This window comes from Haliaeetus leucocephalus, unplaced genomic scaffold, assembly GCF_000737465.1.
Source record: "Haliaeetus leucocephalus isolate CR32 unplaced genomic scaffold, Haliaeetus_leucocephalus-4.0 Scaffold0, whole genome shotgun sequence".
In the NCBI taxonomy this organism is placed as follows: Eukaryota; Metazoa; Chordata; class Aves; order Accipitriformes; family Accipitridae; genus Haliaeetus; species Haliaeetus leucocephalus.
Window position 1 is genome coordinate 7,967,108 of NW_010972436.1, and position 15,240 is coordinate 7,982,347.

The 15,240-nt window shown below is 38.6% G+C and overlaps 1 protein-coding gene across 1 annotated transcript in view; it reads left to right on the forward strand.

Moving 5' to 3' along the window:
- Positions 1-2,485: 2,485 nt before the first annotated feature.
- The window catches only part of LOC104828793 (macrophage mannose receptor 1-like), a 34,763-nt gene continuing 22,008 nt past the window's right edge, over positions 2,486-15,240 (forward strand). The window contains exons 1-11 of the mRNA XM_010562729.1: positions 2,486-2,516; positions 4,419-4,820; positions 5,998-6,171; positions 7,697-7,855; positions 8,725-8,838; positions 9,320-9,454; positions 10,293-10,475; positions 12,129-12,286; positions 12,958-13,071; positions 13,409-13,524; positions 13,826-13,974. Of these exons, the coding sequence (XP_010561031.1) occupies positions 4,556-4,820; positions 5,998-6,171; positions 7,697-7,855; positions 8,725-8,838; positions 9,320-9,454; positions 10,293-10,475; positions 12,129-12,286; positions 12,958-13,071; positions 13,409-13,524; positions 13,826-13,974 (1,567 nt within the window). The 5' untranslated portion in view covers positions 2,486-2,516; positions 4,419-4,555. The remainder of the gene's footprint in view (positions 2,517-4,418; positions 4,821-5,997; positions 6,172-7,696; positions 7,856-8,724; positions 8,839-9,319; positions 9,455-10,292; positions 10,476-12,128; positions 12,287-12,957; positions 13,072-13,408; positions 13,525-13,825; positions 13,975-15,240) is intronic.

A 15,240-nucleotide genomic window follows, 5' to 3' on the forward strand; every position in this document is an offset into this window, starting at 1 on the left:
TGGCAAATTATCACCTGCAAAGCAACCATTGCATGTTACCTCTCACCTGTTACTCATTTAGACTCATCAGATAGGCTGAGGTATATGGTGCTGTTGATCTTGTGCTGCTCTTTTTCCCTTAATCTTTGAGTGAGTAGAAGTTTAATGAACTTGGTAGGACTTCTAGTGAATCCTCAGCAAATCAACTTTTACACTATCGGTAACCTCTTTATGAGATTAGTGTCTAGGATGTAGGTCTAGCAATTGAATTTGAAGTAACAGAGAACTGACTAAATTCATGCCAGGGAGCACAATTTTCCTTTTAGCCCAGCTTCTGACCTTCCAGATAGGAGCTGGCCAACCTGCACTTCATGACTGGATGCAGCTTGTGCTGGGGCAACACCTGTGAGCAGTGGTGAGATGAAGGTGCCTGACTTTGCCAGATCTCTGAAGTGCAAAGGAGCAAGAAGGCAGTGCTACCTCCTGCCTGGTGCTCCCCGAGGTATGTGTCTGGTGGCTCACAGTGATCAGGAGGTGTCAGGTGCAGGTGAGGTAGTGAGGTTTGCTTTTCTGGCTTTGCTGTTCCTTGGAGGCTGGCCTCGGGGACTTCGACAGCCTCGAGCAGCCACCCCTTTCCAGTAAGCAGCACAGCACCCCATAATTCACAGTACTGGCCACATGAGGAAAGATGCAAGTGCACACAGTGTGTTTGGAGTATCAAGAAGACGGTATAAATTGTTCAGATTTTTAGCCTGAAACTGGTCTGCAACCTGGCTGAAGGGTTTCCTATCAAGTGCTTGTTTTTTCTTAATGAACCAATGTTTGATTTACTGCCAGGCTGCAGTTGGCTCTGGTGTGGCCTGAGGATCAGAGGAAGGTGAAGAAAAGGGACCGTTCCCTTTTTGCTGCTTTGTTATTGTACGACGTTCAACCGAGAAGAAAGTGGAATTCCTCTTGGCCTCATGACGTATGAGCTCCAGAATAAAATAAGGCTGTTAAAACTCCTCACAATATAAATGACAACGTATCTATTATATAAATAGGCCACATGCTGTAAGGAAATGCTCTTAGTCTAAGACAAATCAGTTCAGGCCAAAGAAAACTTTCGCTATTTCTAGGCAAGATCTTTGGCAGCCTATTTAAGAGACTTATGTTTTGTTTTGTTTCATTTTTAAAAAAAGTTCTAGAAATGTCTTTTCCAGAAAAAAGATGTTGACTTCATTGTTGTTAGTATGTTTTATTATCATCTGAAAAAGAAAATTCAGTTAACTTTGCCCATAACTTCCTAACATCTGCATCTAGCATTTCCTTGTAATTTCTTGTTTCACAATTCAATTTCTCCTTTTTATTTTAATCCTGTAGACTTTCTCAGGGAACAAACTCTCTTTCTTGCATTGTCTTCCTGCTGAGCAGCCAAGTAGGAACAAATCCTGTACTTAGAAAATGCAGTCATCTTGGCAACGAACAGGAGATGATGCTAAATTTCCTTGCTATCACATTTTTGCTACAGGTGCTGAACAAATATATTACTACACTTCAAATAATATTTTCACACCACAGACCTTTTTTTCCATTCAGCAGTATTTCTAAACAAAACAAAATATTTCCATGGTAAAAATCTACTGTGATAAAGTCAGGCCTTTATAGGGACAGTCTATAGTAGTCAGGAGAAGACTGCTGTTTCTTTCAGGTTTCCACCTATATGTTTGGAAAACAAACTCCTTGAGTGCTTGCTCTGTGATCTGGGAAAGAAGAGATATGTGGCATTTCCTGAAATTGTGACTGGCTCTTGGTATGACTGTCTGACAAGATTGACCAACTTCATAAGAAAAAGGGGGACTGTTTTTAAAATGAGCCTTTTTTCCAGGTAGCTTTGGGTGCTGGTCTCCTAGCTGCATTTACGCAGAAATGAACATCAGTAGGACAATGGCAATCTCATTTGGAAGGGAAGAAATTTTTATAATGTTCTGCAGAGTGAATTTCACTTAAATCCTCTAAAATTCAATCCTGCCTCATCTCACACATGAAAATATGAGACTGATGTGTTTTTCTGATGGTACTTTTTCACTGTGTAATTAAGGTGTAAAATTTAAAAACTGTCTGAATTTCTTTCTTTGGTATTTCACTGTTGATTTGATCCCATGAGCTCCCCAGATGAATCTTCAGAAGAGATAGCAGGAAAATATTGAGATATAACCTGCTGGGTATCACCTGCTTTCCCAAGGCAGCACGGTTTGCCCTCAGTGAGAAGTCATTTTTTTTTGAAGGCAAAATTTGTGGTGTGTAGTCTTGTTTTTTTGAAATGTGGCATGTGACAGAATATTTCCTTATTTAGCACTCAGAGCTTTCTATCGAACCATCCAGCCTTCAAAACTGAGGAGGACCGGTCACTGTCCTCTCTTCAGCAGGACTTTATTGCCAGCAACTCTCATCACCCAGCTTTTGGTGAAGGGAAGAAAAGAAAACAGCCTGTACAATTATGTTCTTTGGGTTGTTGCTTGTTCTTTCTCTTGTTCACAGTGCTTTGCAGCTGGTGGGTAAGTGCCTCCTGCTTGTCTCCTGTAAAGGTGTCTGTGAAAGTGCCTCCATGTCCTGTGGCATTTCTGGCTGATTTCTGGTTCTGTGGCGGTGCCTATATATATGTTATTAGTTTGGGACATATAGATGGGGAGCCTCTTGATGGCAGGCAAGAGGCAAGGACAGGACCTAACAGAAAAAAAGAAATGCATAGAGAAGGAAGCAAAGACTGAATTCCTAATGGCTTTATTCATGTATAGTGGCACTATCATTTCAGCAACCCCAGAAGATCAGACCTAAGAAAAGCATGAGATATATTTAAATGTCTTTTTATTTGTTTGTTTTATTCTTTACTCCTGTGTTCTGATTTTTGAGCTCTTGGTGTCTGGATAATGGTTAGCAAAATCAGGCAGGAAAAACTTTGGGAGTGGTGAAATGTGGAATTATTTGTAGGACTTTAAGGTGTTCACAGATGATGGCTCCAGAGAGACTTAGTGCTTATAAAGAGGATTATTTTCATTCACTGTTTTGAACAAACTCACTGAATTCACTGGCATTGATAAAAGGGATGAAGTAAAATATTTGTGGAATAAAGTTGGATTAAGTTTAGGAAAGTTTTTGTAGAATTGCAGTGACAATATTACTGCCATCCCTTTAGCTGCGCTTCTATTGTAGGTGTTAAATAGATGGCTTCTGGAGACCTGAATGTTTAAGGTTCAGTCCTTTTAGCTTTGTAACTCCTGACTAAAACTGCTATGGATTGCTTCAGAGTATGTGGAGTTTTTTTAATCGCCCATGGTATCACTGCAGGCCAGAATAATTAGTGTACTGTATATTATCAACTAAACTGATTTCAACTTTTTGCAGGATTTTTATGAAATTTGCAGGATTTAATGAAATTTCTTTAGCTTTTAAAATACATTTTAATTAAATATGAAGCCCAGTGATCAAGAGATGTGTCAGGGACCAAAATTGATTATGAATCCCACAAGTTTTGGAGGGAAATACAACCAGGTGGGTCACAAAGTACACCACAAAGCAGCAGAACAAATTCACAGGCATGATTCACTACTGCTACTGACAAACTCGCTGTAGGACTGAAATTAGCTCAGCTACTTCCACTTCACACTGGAGCCAACACGGTAGACATGATCAGAGAAACTACCTGGAAAGTTAGGGACCTGATTTCTGGTACAGGTGGATCTTCTAACTTCCACCAGCCTTTCCACACTGCCAAGTAGTGGTCAGATGCCACTACTACCCAGTCCTTTCTGCTTTCTCAGACTGCGATTGGTTTCCCAATGTCATTCCTAATTTTACATTGTAATGGCTCATAGTAGGTACTGCAGGTCTTGTAGGTCTGCAAGGCCAATTAGCCCAGAGTACCTACCCCCTGTGAGGCCCAGAGGTGTTCACCCACATTTATACAGTGAAAAGGAAAGGAAATGTGGATTTGGGAGTGTGGAGACAAATGGCTCAGCAAAGACGGCTGTGACCCCGCTAGGAGACCTGTAAGATCTGGCAGGGTGAGGAAAGTTTGTAGAGATCGGAGGTCTACAAGGCCATGCATCTGAGGACAGATGGAAACAGGGTAATGGTAATAGCAGTGTGGTTGAGGGAATTCTTGTGACTGATGTAAATCAATCCAACAAGCTGTGCTCCGCTCTGCTGATGCTGCTGACTGCCATTAATCCACAGTATGGTGATATATAATAACGAAATACATATCCTATTGTCTACTTTATTGCTTTTTAATCAGTAAAATTGATGTTGCACTGGACTCTGTTCAAGAACATCATGTTTTTGTCTGATATGAATGCAATAACTTTTTGTTCACGTGAATGGGAAGCAGAATCGTGTCACATATGCACTATACATATATTCTGTATTAACCATTTACTATGCATTGTTTTGTTTTACAGACATTGAAACATTTCTAATATATAATAAAGTCAACAAGCTCTGTCTTCAGGCATCTATCGCGCAGTCAGTTAGAACTGCCACTTGCCATCAAGACAATGAATCACAAAAATTCAGATGGATCACTGATCATCAGCTTATGAGTGTGAGACTGAATCTATGCCTGGGGGTGCCATTGAAGGAGGATCATGCTGTGATCACCCTGTATCCATGTAATCGAACAAGTGAGCTGCAGTGGTGGGAATGCAGAAATGAAAGCCTCCTTGCAATCCAAGGAGAAGATTTGTTTTTCAGTCCTGGCAATGAAGAACATGATAATGTTTTGTTAAAGAAGGGGCTGAGTGCAAAGAATAAGTGGAAGATCTATGGGGCCACGGATGTTTTATGTTCCCGGGGATATGAAGGTACAGAAAATTGATTCATTCATCTTTGCACTAATTTCTTTGTGAGTATTAGAGTGTTTTGGATCTTTGGCTCTGACTATTCTGATTCCTTTGGCGACCATCAGAGTTTTAGACAATCGGTATACTGAGGGAGTTAGCCTTGAATTTAATGTCATATTTATGGCCAAGTATGTATTATATACATATTTTATATAAATATTTATATATTATATAATACACACACTATTTTGGTGTATGTAGCATAGTATATTAGTATTAAAAGTATTATAAGTATCACATATATTCTATATTCTCTAAATATATATTATATATTAGTATATACATATATACATACTTACTTACTCTTACACTATATATGTTTTCTCTGAAGTCACTATTTCTCACCATACTGTGTCACTACGTTGTTAATAGAGATTATAAACACTGATAAGTTTCTTATACAGCAACATGGAAATGAAATTACATCCTCAAGAAAGAAGCACAATACGGGTGAGCTGAGAAAGGGCTGGAAGTACCAGTGTAGGCAGAGGAAGTACAGCTTTTGTGGCTCAGCAGATGAGGATGCTCGTGGAATAATTATAATTACCAGTGCAATTACCTTTTATGATTAGCTGAAGTCTGATTGTTCTGAATGGCTTTCCCACATCCAGAATGAATATTCTAAAAACCACGTCACAGGATATTTGAAGTATTAAACTCTGAGTCTTGCATGTGGGAGCTGCTCCACTGTATGTGAGATACTTAAATGGTCACGGGAATAAAAACACAGAGAGATTGTCTAACCTGATTTTACTTTTTCCAGGAAGTAGGACTTCTAAATATTAGTTCATCCTCTTGCACTTTTTGTATAAATCTTAACATTGTTTAAAATAGTAGTATCTTAGGGTGGAGCTCTGGAGCCTTATTAAGTTTGTAAAAGTGTTTTGGTCAGAACAAAAACCTAGTTGTAGACTTCATCTGTGAAATATTACTTTACATTAGAATAGCACTGCTCTAAAATGTATGTCAGCGGCTTAAGTCTGAAAAAGTGTTGAAATGAATTTTGTTATGGTTATGGGAAAGGTAAAATGGAAAGCACTTTGAGATGCAATTCAGCTATTAGCATAGGTTTCACGTTTTTCACAGTTTACACTCATTTATTATTTTCCATACTATCTTTATCATTTTGCCTTCTCAGAGACCTTTACACTGCTAGGAAATGCCTTCGGGGCACCCTGTGTATTCCCTTTCATGTACAATAAGCAATGGTACGCTGAGTGCACAGATGCTGGCCAGTCAGATGGCTGGCTCTGGTGTGCAACCACTGCAGACTATGACACAGACCAGCGATATGGATTTTGCCCATCAAAAGGTAAGTTACCTGTTCCCACACAGTTCCCCCTCAGTGTGGTATTGGCCAACCAGCACTAGCAGAATATGAGTATCTTTATAATAACACATAGTTTACAAGAATGTATTTTAGTATATGATGCATTGCCACATCCTGCAGCTCTCTACACAAGAAAAAAACACATTGCATAAAGTTGTGGAGAAAAGCGTGATTAAAGAGTAAAACAGCACGCAGTTCCCACCAATTGTGGGGGTGTTGCTGAGCAGCACGACAATTTCGAGCTCCTCACTGTTTCCCAGCCAGGATGTGTGCTGTCATCATTGTACAACCCTTCTCTGAGGACCCCCGATGTGATGGATGTGGGCACAAAAATGAGTGCTGTAGGAAGATTAATGATGAAGTTAACATTTCAGTCTGCATGATTCTCATATGAATATTTTTTTTACTTAAGTGGAATGTGTCCTTTTATCCATACTATTAAGCCCTATTCATATTGCCTGGGAAGCTGCCTTTCCACCCCTTCTGAGAGCTGCCTCCCACCCCTGGCATTTCTCTACAACTTCAATCAATTTCTGAAAACCATCTTCTATTTCTGTGGTCACTTCCCCCTCCATGTCCCTTTATGACCTTGTTCTTGACAGGGGACCTTTGCTTTCAAGGCGCTGAAGACTCCTCCTGACACTTCTCAGCTTTCCCCTATATCCTTCCCCATTGCTCCTGTTCAAAATTGTGTCTTTTATTATTAAAATGCCCCTTTATTCCAGTTGATTCAAAATGTGCTTTTGGTGTGGTTCAAATCCATAGTCAAATATGCTTTCCAGGTCCCTACAAAGATACCTAGGACACTGAGCCCAAAAGGCATGTGACGTAGAGTGAATGAATAATTTTCAAAGCTTTTGAAAGCCAGTCCCAGCTCTCTGTTCTTTTTTAAATTCAGCTTCATACTGACTTTTGGGAATGATCAAATACCTGATTCAATTCTGCATTGTGCTTGATAGAGCATGTATAGATCTTCAACAGACAAAAGACGCAAAGATAATCGGAAGAGGAGCACAGTGCAGCTTGGCACCATTGCAGTGCCCGGGCTCTGAAGCTGTGTGACAGGCACATCCAGGAGCTCTTTGCAACGGGGGGATTTATCTAAGAACTGGTTTGATGCTAAATTCAGGTCTAGAGCTGGTTCTCAGAGCTCTCGGTGAGAACAGCTGTCCAGAAAGAGAAGGAGGAGATGTTGCGTATCTTTTTATAGACTTCACTAGGATTTCTGCCACAGCACTCCATGCAATATATTTTTCTATGCAATCACTTCCCTTGTAGTAATTCCTGAATTATGTATCTTCACGGAACAGGAGGCAATATCTTTTCAGCAGTACCTGTTTACAGGCCTTAACTTCATCCTTACACATCCTGCTCATAAGTTTTTCAGTGCTCTTGAAAGAACAGCACAGGTGACATTTAACGAGAATGCCATGCATAATGAGAACGTGCAACTCATTTTTCTGTGAGTAAGTTACTATCACCCCCAATATAATTATTTTCTCCACAGATAAGGACACCACCTGGACTATAGATCTGTTGACAAATGTCCACTACCAAATAAACTCTGAATCGGCTCTCACGTGGCACCAAGCCAGGAAGAGCTGTCAGCAGCAAAATGCAGAATTATTGAGTATCACGGACATTCATGAACAAATTTACCTTAAAGGTAAGGAAGTAAAGCAAACTCTGACTTACATTCAGGATCCGTTCAGTCCATCATCACAGCTAAGGAATATTTAGTATGGTTTTGGCTAATGTCTATGGACCTAAATATGCACAAGTAAGTACACAAAATCTTTTCGAATTTGCAAGTTCACATCAAAATCACTGCCAAGTTTAAACAGAATTCAAGGTATTCCAGCATTCTGCAAGTGTAACAGTTTGACTTTCTATTTAAAAAACAAAAATCTGAAAGATAAATGAAAGTTTCATCTTTGGTTAAAAGGAATCTTTAAAACAAATTGAAAATAAGAGAAAAGACATATCTTTGTGCCAAAAGAAAGATGTGTTTTGTGTCAAATGCAGCTTGACATCTGATTTTTTCATTCATTTGACAAACTGAAAAACATCAATAATTCATAGATCCCAAATTGTGGCTCTACCTACCCATGTATTGCGGGAGAAATGGTATGGAAGAATCTCTCTCCTGTTATTATTAATGATGAATGTAACTTCTAAGAGCTTTATTATTGTTTATACTTACACTGTACCAATATTTCTGCTTAAATAAATTATGTTGTACAGAATTTAGCCCATTCTACAGAAACACTTTCATTTTGGATACGCTTTGTGGCATCTCATCTGTGCTCATTTTGCATTAGGTGATATGATTAGGTGATGGGGGGGTGGTGGTGTTTGTTTGCATTTTACAGAAATCAAAAGCTTCGGCATATTTCAATTTATCAGGTATCTCAGACCTAAAGATATTTGTAGTTAGACATTTAAGAACTGTAAGTCTTCCTAGAGACATGACTAATGACTATTGCGAATAAAAAAGTGATTTATAAAATCGTTTATCTACCTTTTGTTTCTTAGAGTTAACAGAAGGTACAGATTCTGCACTGTGGATTGGACTCAACAGACTGGACTTGAGGAGTGGATGGCAGTGGATTGGAGGCAGCCCTTTCCAGTACTTAAACTGGGCTCCAGGTAGCTGTGACTTTGTTTGACTGTGTATTTCCAAAGAAAAAATATACATGCCTCAAATACTGCTTTAAATTCTATTATCAGATAGATATGCCATGAGATATGTATTTTAGCTTTTCTTCTTTAGCTTTAGAAAAAGCTTTTTTTTCTATAGCAATATAAGCCAGAAACTTCTATGTATTGCAAAAATATTTTAGCTCTGAAAGCAGTACTATCTTTCACAAAAATATACTGTCTTCCATTTGTTGTCTCTAGCAACAAAACCATGAGGGCGTTACATGTTCATATCCACATAAATTACACTACATTTCATACAGACATTCCCACTACCAGAGACCTACCTCAGTTCTTGCCAAAGCTGGGAAAGACGTGATCTTTGGGGGTCTCACTTCAGCCAGGAATCATTTCTCCTGTGCATTTTAGAGCTTAGAGCTATAGTTGCCTTTCAGAAAAGTTCACTTTTTTTCCTGTACCTTTCCCAAAGGAAGCCCTTCTCCAGAATCTGCAAAACTCTGTACAGTTTTGAATCCTGAAACAAAAGCTAAATGGCAAAATTGGGAATGTGATCAGAAACTCGGTTACATTTGTAAGAAAAGAAACTTTACTTTGGTTCCCTCAGGTATGTTGATATATGTTGCTAATTAAAAGTAGAAGCTGTTAACTGAATTGCTTGGCATTCACATTGAGAAAGATGAGCAGGAGGATTTCATTAGAAATAAAAACTATTTCTTGTTTATCTGGTTTGCTTTCTACAACTATTGCACCCTTTCTAGGCTTATCTCCAGTCCCACAACACACAGAATGAAATAGGTAAAAGCAAAGAACATCCAGCTTGTCCCATCTGTCTGTGTTTTGGTAGTCACCTCTCCCCTTTGAATACACACCCTGCTGAACATGAAAAGGGACAACAAACCAAAAATTATTTTTCTGAAGAGGGATGTTGGTAAAAATAAGTGAAAGGAAAAAAGATCGACACATTGCAAAGATAAAAGATATTTTAAGTGTATAAAGATATCCCTGTTTGTGTTTTCCTATGTATATGTCTAGTTGTGAATCTGTCTAGATGACTTTTATTCTATCAATATACTTAATCTTTTAAAAATTCATAAGCATTTTATGTTAGGTGCAGATAATTTCTGATTTCTGTTATCTGACAAATAAGTACTAAGTAATATAGAAGCTGTTAAAATTAATACATTAGTGTATTTGTTACAGACATTTGACTATAAAGAACCTTAGAATTTGTATTAAAGTTTTCCTTTTCCAAGCTAAAAAAATCCAGATTTAGAATCGTATTTATGTTTACTGTATTTTGTGTCCATCATTTCCTTATAATGAGAATTTCCAAAGAAAATTCTTATTTTAGAACTTTTGCACAGAATAAGTGAAAATATTTTCAGTGTCATGTCCCTTGCATGGCATTTGAACTCCTCTAAAACACTGGTATTTGTTCCTAGGTGACACTGGGCCTGTTACTTGCCTAGATGGATGGGTACCGTACATAGATCACTGTTACAAGATCTTCAGGGAGACCAAAGGATGGGAAGAAGCTTTGACCTCTTGTCAGAAGGAAGGGAGTCACCTGGCCAGCATCCAAAGCCTTGAGGAGCACAGCTTTCTGGTGTCTCGGCTTGGGTACAGTGAGTGTTTCCGGGGGGGGTTTGCCTTTGTCTGCATGTAAGAAGCACCAGCCAGCTGAACTGAGATGTAGTAATTGTATTAACATGAAACACTGCGGCCAAAGAGGCGCAAGGAGCCAGAGGTCCAGTGGCGTTAGGCTGGTGCAGTGCTCTCCCTCCTGCTTCAAAACAGATGCCACCTTCGGTGCTGCAACTTGCAGACTTAACTCTCTTGACTTGTACTTTGCTTTGCATGAGGGTAGAAGGACATCAGTCATCCCAGTGAGAAGCTTTCTTAGTGAAAGTATTATGAAATATAACTTCCACTTTGCAAGAGTGCTTTTTATAGAAAACCAACATATTTGTACTGCTTTCTATGCATTTGGGGAACTTACAGTGTGGCTCTAAGACATTCTCCACATCTTGTGGTCAACCAGCACCCAGATCAGCAAGTTCACAGGTCTCTGCAGAAGTGATGGAAGGAACCTACTAAAGAAAAGTTTAGCTCTCTGCATTGCCAGACGGAAAAGATCAGCAAAGCTAGCCAAGGTGATTTCCAGGCAGCAAGCTGTGGAATGGCCTGGGCTGCCTAAAGAATCGTACTCAGGTCACTGAATCTAAGATATCAGCATGGTCTTGCCATGGCCTTTTTAATATCCTTGGCAGAAACGTGAGGAGTCTGTAGATATATTGCTACTTTTTGCCCCTGTTAACTATTTGCTTTTTTTTTCATGCTTAGAGGTAGTGAAAGCCTTAATTAACTACTGAAAAAGTGAAAGATAATCAAGACAGCAAAAATTCTTTCTTCAGAAAGAGTAATTTGTCTGCTTAGTGTCCAACCATACAGGGAGATATTTTTTGTTTCTTATACTTTTTGATTCTGATATCATATCCCAGTTTAGAAACTACTGAAGAAATTGTGAATATCCTTCCATATCTTTCTTTCTTTCTTTCTTTCTTTCTTTCTTTCTTATTTTTGTGAATGGTTCCTAAATTTACCTTTCATTTTCCTTGCTTTCCTTTCGTTAAGAATGCCTAAAACCATAGGATCGTATACTGGTTTAGGCCAGAAGGAACCCTGGAGGTCGTTTGGTCTAGCCCTGGCTTGGAGCAGGGCCAGCCTCAAAGTTAGATCTGGTTGCTGACAGCGTTCACCTTCTGAGTTTTGAATGTTGTCAAAACTCTGATTTTACTTACTGCCTAAACAGTTGATCTAGGGCTGGGGAGCTGGGCTTAGGGGGTTTCTCTGTTTTTTCCATTTTGTTGAAAGAAGCTTAAAACATTCATGCTTCAAGTTACATGAAAACGGTATTTTAAAATCTGACCAGTGCAACAGAACCTAAAAAGTAATTATTGACACAGTTCTATCATACCAATATAGTGCTTTAGCATTAGGCTGGTAATTTACTCTTCTCCCACTGCTATGAGGAAGAGGAGCAAAATTTTTTGATCCAGTGCAGGGATTACATTACAGCCTAGTTTTCTAAAGCATACTGTCTTTATGCTAATATTTATGTGAAAATATTAATTTATAAAATGATCATGCAATGCACTAAATACTTTTATGTTTTGTGAGTTTATGAAAGGGATTATATGTTCTAGAGCTTGAGGGTGCTGTGAAAAGGATGCAGTGGTATAAGAGGCCTTTTCTAGTCTTGTGTTTCCATGTTTTAGAGCCAACAGACAAGCTATGGATTGGACTGAATGATCATAAGGTTCGAATGTATTTTGAATGGAGTGATGGTATGCCAGTGACGTACACAAAATGGCACCTGAGAGAGCCATCCACCACAAACAACAGGCCAGAAGATTGTGTACTGATCAAGGGCCAGGTAACATTATTCAATACATATTTTACTTTACTATTGAAACTAACTTCTTAACAAAAGAATAATGTGCCCTGTTATTTCAGCAGCTGGCTAGGGCCAGAAGAAGGGATGTGGGGACAAAAAATGAGATTAAATATTACCTTTCATTTAAAAAAAAAAAAGAAAAAATAAAATTAAAGAGTTACTGCATCACTGACGAAATTGTCTCTTTAAGTTCATCTGAAAGTCACCAACTAAATCATTAGGGCTATAAGACAGGTCTCTGAATGTAGTTTGAGTACATTCTCCTGCTCCTTTTCCTCTGGTGGTAATGGTGTCATGCGGGGCTCCCCACTGCCTCCTTTGTGCCTGCTCATTTGCCCATCCTTGCATGGCACAACTGCCTGTGCAGGGTCCTGCAGAAGAGGTCAGGGACCAGCTCCCTGCACCCTCATCCCTTCTTATCACTGCCAGCCGTAGCTGTACTACTATAGCCCAGTCTCCTATTTCACTGGATGTGAGCAGATTTATTTTTGTTATCAACTAGGGGAATTGGATCAGGAAAAATAATATTTCTGTTTCAAAATGAAAGGAGAAAAAAAAATGAACAGTTTTCATTATAAAGAAAGAGCTTATTCATTTTCTTTAGTATTCATCTTAATCTCATTGTTATTTCATTCTTTTTCCTGCCACAGGATGGCTATTGGGCAGACGATGTCTGTGAGAAGAAAGCTGGCTACATTTGTAAAAGAAAAGCTATATCACAAATAGTTAGAGAAAAGGAAATTACTGATGCAGGTTGCAAAAAAGTAAGTATATAAGAATGGAACATCAATTTCCCAGATCAAATAAGTAAGTACCTTGTCTGACAATCATCTAGAATTATTTATATTATTTATATTCTTTACAAACAGGGTCTTTTATTTTTATTTATTATGAAGTTTCTCTCTCTCTCAGTTACTTAAAACTTTAGAAAGCCATTTACAGAAACTGCTTAGAAGGAATCTGTAATTTCACTGCAAATGTTTCTAATTCATAATATTCATGATTATTGTGCTTCATTCATTTTGAAATGGTATAGCTCACTTAATGCATGATATCACAATTATTTAAAAGTGATATGGAAATCCCCAAATTATGTTACAGGGCTGGAGAAGATATGGGACCTACTGCTATTTTATTGGACATGTTTCAGCAACATTTTCAGAAGCAAACACCACTTGTGAAGGAGAAGAAGGTTACTTAGCCACAGTTGAAAGTAGGTATGATAATAAATTTTCATTGTCTTTTAAATGGGTCAGGGTTGTATGTTCTGAAATATTTCTGGAAGTACAATTCTAACACAACATCAAACAGCAATTTAGCTAAGTTACGGATGAGGTCTCTAGTTGAACAACAAAAAAGGCTCACTTTTGTTTGTTGATGAGTCAGAATCCTATTGTAAGACCCTCTCCCCTAGTCTGCAGGAAGGAAAAGGAGAAAAGGATTCATCATCAGATTAGACAAGTAGGATTTGGATAAATGACTTTGTTTTCACTTGCGTCTTTATGATCCCTTTTACAGGTATGAACAAGCCTATCTGACCAGCCTTGTTGGGCTGAGGCCTGAGAAATATTTCTGGCTTGGTCTGTCTGATGTGGAGGACCAAGGAACTTTCAGGTGGGCCAACGGTGAAGCAGTCTCCTTCACGCACTGGGATGCAGCAATGCCTGGTAGGTGCCGTGACAGTGGATGGTAGGTCCTTTCTGAGGTCGTGGTCCCTATTTGCGTTTGCATTGGCAAAGTCCTCTGAGTTTTATGCTTTAAGCTTTCAGTATATTTTACAAGAACTGGCAGTTCTCAAACCCCATCTTTTAATTTCAAAAGGAACAATTTGAATTGCAGTTTTATATTAGGACATCTGACATATTTACCCATAAGATTAACCTTTTGGCTCATGTTCACAAAGAGATAAACAGGAGTTACAGGAAGTTCCTGAGACTATTCCACACTCATCTGTCTAGTGGAAAAGTTAGCTTGGGAGAAGAGTCTGAAACAGAGCAACTGTAATAAGGATTTTAAGTTAGAATTACAAAAATCACGGTATCAAAAATGATCATACCATTATTATTTTTACTTATGATGCTAAGAAAACTGTATTCATGGGATCCTATTGTGCAGAAGCACAGAAAACAAGATTTGAAAATGCCATGGGGGAATCTGCTCTCCCCAAGATATACTATGTCCCTCCTAGTGATCATTTGTCTGAAAAGTTTCTCAAAACATTCAGTGAGGTTACAAAATGTAAAATAAAATAAAAATAATAAAAAATTGTAAAAGACATAAGGTAATAAAGCTTCTGTAAATGCCATGAGAAGAAAGCTTACCAGGGAGCCTGTGGTGCCAGCAGATGATCAGAGTATAAAGGGAGCACTTGGAGATCAGTCTGGAACAGTGATGAAAAATTAGTTTCCTTGCATCTGTGTTCACTGAGGAAGAAAAGTGGGCTTTCTGTGCTGGGAAGTTTCTTTGTGAGGGTATGATTGGAGAGTCTATTTCAAGCTGAAATACCAACAGAATAGATTACGGAACAAATAGATGACCTGAAGAATAGCAAGTCAGGACTAATCACAGCTGCAAAAGCATCCAAGAGCTGTAAAAGTTACATTAAGTGAACTGTTCACTTTAATGTGTAACTACCTGCTAAAACTGCCTTGACAGCTAAGGGGTGAAAAAAGGCAAATTTGGTGCCAATATTTAAAATGTTTCCAGGGAGATGTGGGGAAATACAGACCAATGAGTCATTGGTAAATTAGCTGAATCTATAATAAAGAATTGAATAAAGAAGATATAGTGGGAAAGATATATAAAATTCCTTGTGTAAAGGGAGGTCATGCTCACAGACCTCCTGGAGCTCCCCACAGGACCCAAAAGCATATGAATAAGGGAAATTTAATTAGTGTGGTCTATCTCAATTACCAAAAACATTTCAGCTAATC